The sequence below is a fragment of the Myotis davidii genome, unplaced genomic scaffold (assembly GCF_000327345.1).
Source record: "Myotis davidii unplaced genomic scaffold, ASM32734v1 scaffold419, whole genome shotgun sequence".
NCBI lineage: Eukaryota > Metazoa > Chordata > Mammalia > Chiroptera > Vespertilionidae > Myotis > Myotis davidii.
In genome coordinates, this window is record NW_006294998.1 from 4,967,662 (window position 1) to 4,970,556 (window position 2,895).

At 41.6% G+C, this 2,895-nt stretch overlaps 1 protein-coding gene across 1 annotated transcript in view; it reads right to left on the reverse strand.

Annotated features, from left to right (window-relative positions):
• Nucleotides 1–1,203: 1,203 nt before the first annotated feature.
• The window catches only part of LOC102757441 (transcription factor SOX-21), a 2,186-nt gene continuing 494 nt past the window's right edge, over nucleotides 1,204–2,895 (reverse strand). Inside the window, exon 2 of the mRNA XM_015567724.1 lies at nucleotides 1,204–2,893. Coding sequence (XP_015423210.1) covers nucleotides 2,762–2,893 — 132 coding nt within the window. The 3' untranslated portion in view covers nucleotides 1,204–2,761. The remainder of the gene's footprint in view (nucleotides 2,894–2,895) is intronic.

Consider the following 2,895-nt stretch of genomic DNA (forward strand, 5'->3'; position numbering starts at 1 on the left):
GGGGGCGGGGAATCTTCGGCCGGTGGGGCCCGAGCTGGGAGTCTCGGGGAGGTAACTAAGATTTAGGGCTGGGGTGATTTCCAGAGAGCCGCAGGAAGTGCCGTGTTGAGAAGTGATGGGCTGCTACAAAAGGCAAAGACGAAGGCTTGAAAGGATTTAATTAACCGTGTCAGGGATAATTACCCCTGGACAGTCCAAATTAGTTTTGCATAATCGCTCAGAACCATATGAATTAACTTATAATATTGCAAAGAGCTCGGGGAATAACAGGAGAGGGATCGTTTTAATTAGTGAATCAGGGTCAAACCAGCAGAGCCTTTTTCTCACATTTCCAAAACTTTTCATGGTTTTTAAAATATTCCATTGGGGGAAAAACAATGACTTTAAAGAGTTGGGGTTGCTTATAAAGACTGCAGCTCCAGAGATGGTCTCTGTCAATGGGGAAGGAGTTTAAAACTAGTTGAGTGTTGTGTCTTGAGAATTTCTACTTCATGAGGGGTGGGGGGGATAAAAATCTCCCTTTATTAATTAATTTTTTCTCTGATATTCTTCCTGGTGCCTTATAATCTCTTCTCTAAAAGTAAAATCCTTTGTGATTTCAAACATTTTCCAGTGGAAACTTGTCTAGATCTGGAAATTCAACCCTCTCCATTAGAATGTGTTGTACTTCTATTTAAATGCCATTAGCATGACAAAATAAAGCCCTACAGAGGCCAAACGTTGTATGTTGTTGTTAGCTGTGGTAATTCTTCCACATAAAATCTTAAGGTGTAAATAAGGTATATGCCAAAGATACGTGAACAAATTACACTGGTGCAAGTGGCGGGGCTCTCCTACTAACGAGATAAAGTGGTCAGGCAACTTTCCCCTCTTAAAATGTTACTGGAAACTAGTGAAACGCTTTGAACGGTCTGGATGTTTTCAATGGGCTCTGTTCTACTGGCTCATGAATGCCTTTTTTTTTTTTTCCCCCTCAAGATAATACAACTACTTGGGTTTTTAAATCTTCTTTCCTATTCACGATTAAAAATGTGATAAATCAGGTTTTTGGCTCTGAATAACAATGGCTTGATTTAGATTTCCTAGTAAATCTATTCAAAAGCGAAACAAAGGCTGCCTTTGGAGGATACCTTACACTTCACCTGGACCAGGCACATAAGGGCAATTCAGATAAAAATCTTGTTAGGAACTCAACAAGAAATGGAGGATTTTCTCTTTTCCCTGGTTCAGGCTTTATTTAAACTCTTTGTTCAAAAAATGAACAGAGCGATAGTCGGATTCTAATTTACAGATATAGTTTAGATGTCTAATATTAAATTAGAAGATCACACAAGAAAACCATTTACACATAAAGGTTAAAACCAATACTTAAACTTTTAAAAACTGTATATTACATAAAGCCAAAATGAAACTAAATACATGTTAGCCAACTTCATTCACAAACATTAGTCAAAATATATACATTTAAAAAGAAACACAAAAGCTATAATTGAGGAAGGTTCTTTTCTCTAAAATGTGTTTTATCATAAATTGCAAATGAATTGCAGATGATCTAAAAAATAAGCTAATTAGGGAGGGAATTCCAAAACACATTTATACGGTTCAAGTTGGTGGAGAAACGCTGGCTGACAACGAGAGACATCTGTCAAAACAATTCTGTGGGTGTTTTCTTTTCAGTTTTGCTAAATAATAAATGTATAATTGCCACTCAGGCAAAAAAAAAAAAAAAAGTCCGATTTAATCTTAGTTAAAATTGTAATTTTTAAAAAGTTAACTTTGATATTTGCTCAAAATGCTTTAGAGTCTAAAATCGACTCAAATTTAGGGCAACGCAAATAACACATTCTCAGACTTAATGTTTTCACGAACATGTACACATTTACAATCTCAGCCATAGGGGAAAATAGAAACAGGGCCTTTACATTGTCTATAAACTGTGTCAGCAATCCAAGTGAGTGGAGTGGACTCAGGGTGATTCCCACCTGTTTTGTTTTTATTTAAGGGGGAAGATCCAATTGACAACTTTTCAATCGCACACATATTTCTTGTTTGCATTCCTTGCTCTTGAGAAAGAGCTCTTGCTCTGATTTGCATATGGCGTGAGAAACAAAAGAAACCGCGATCATCTCACATACAAAAGGCCAGATTCGAGCTGGTCACTGGTCAAGAATGGATCCGGTCTGGGGTTTCTGCTTGAGAGAGCAGAGATTGGCAAAGTTCAAATAGGACAAATAGGGAGCAAGGTTGCTTAGCACCATCCCGCTCCAAAGAAACTAATGGCATAGATCTGGTTTTCCCTGGTGTCAGCCATTTCAGACCTAACATGTGAACAGTGTGCATGCAACGCAGACCAGGAGAGGGGAAAAAAAAATGAGAGAAAGATAATGAGAAACAAAAATAAAACCGACAATAAACTTCCAACAAACAAAACTGGAGTGCCCAACATGTCAAAAAGTGACTCCACCTCTATGGGCCAAAACGCAACAGGTTCCGAAGTGCAAAACAAACGCCAACTCCTGCCGGAATACAACTGCCCACTTTAAAGCTGGCTGCCGAAGCGCGGTTCCGAAATGATCCTGTGAATTCACACGCGCACTCGCGCCCCGACTGGCATCTCTGCCTCTGCCTGGCACCTATACATCTTATGTACAAACAACCCGCGGTCCCCCGTGGCGGGAGGGCGCACCGGGTGGCCGCAGAGCTCGTACCTATACATATGTACATGTGTGCACACCGACCCTCGCCAGGCGGCCCCGCGGGGTCATAGCGCGGCGGCGTAGGCCGCGGGGTAAGGGTCCAGCTGAGGCTTGCCCATGCCCGGCAGCAGGATGTAGGCGAGCGGCGGCTGCAGCCCGGGGCTGGGCCAGGCGCTGCAGTTGCACGGGATCATGTAGC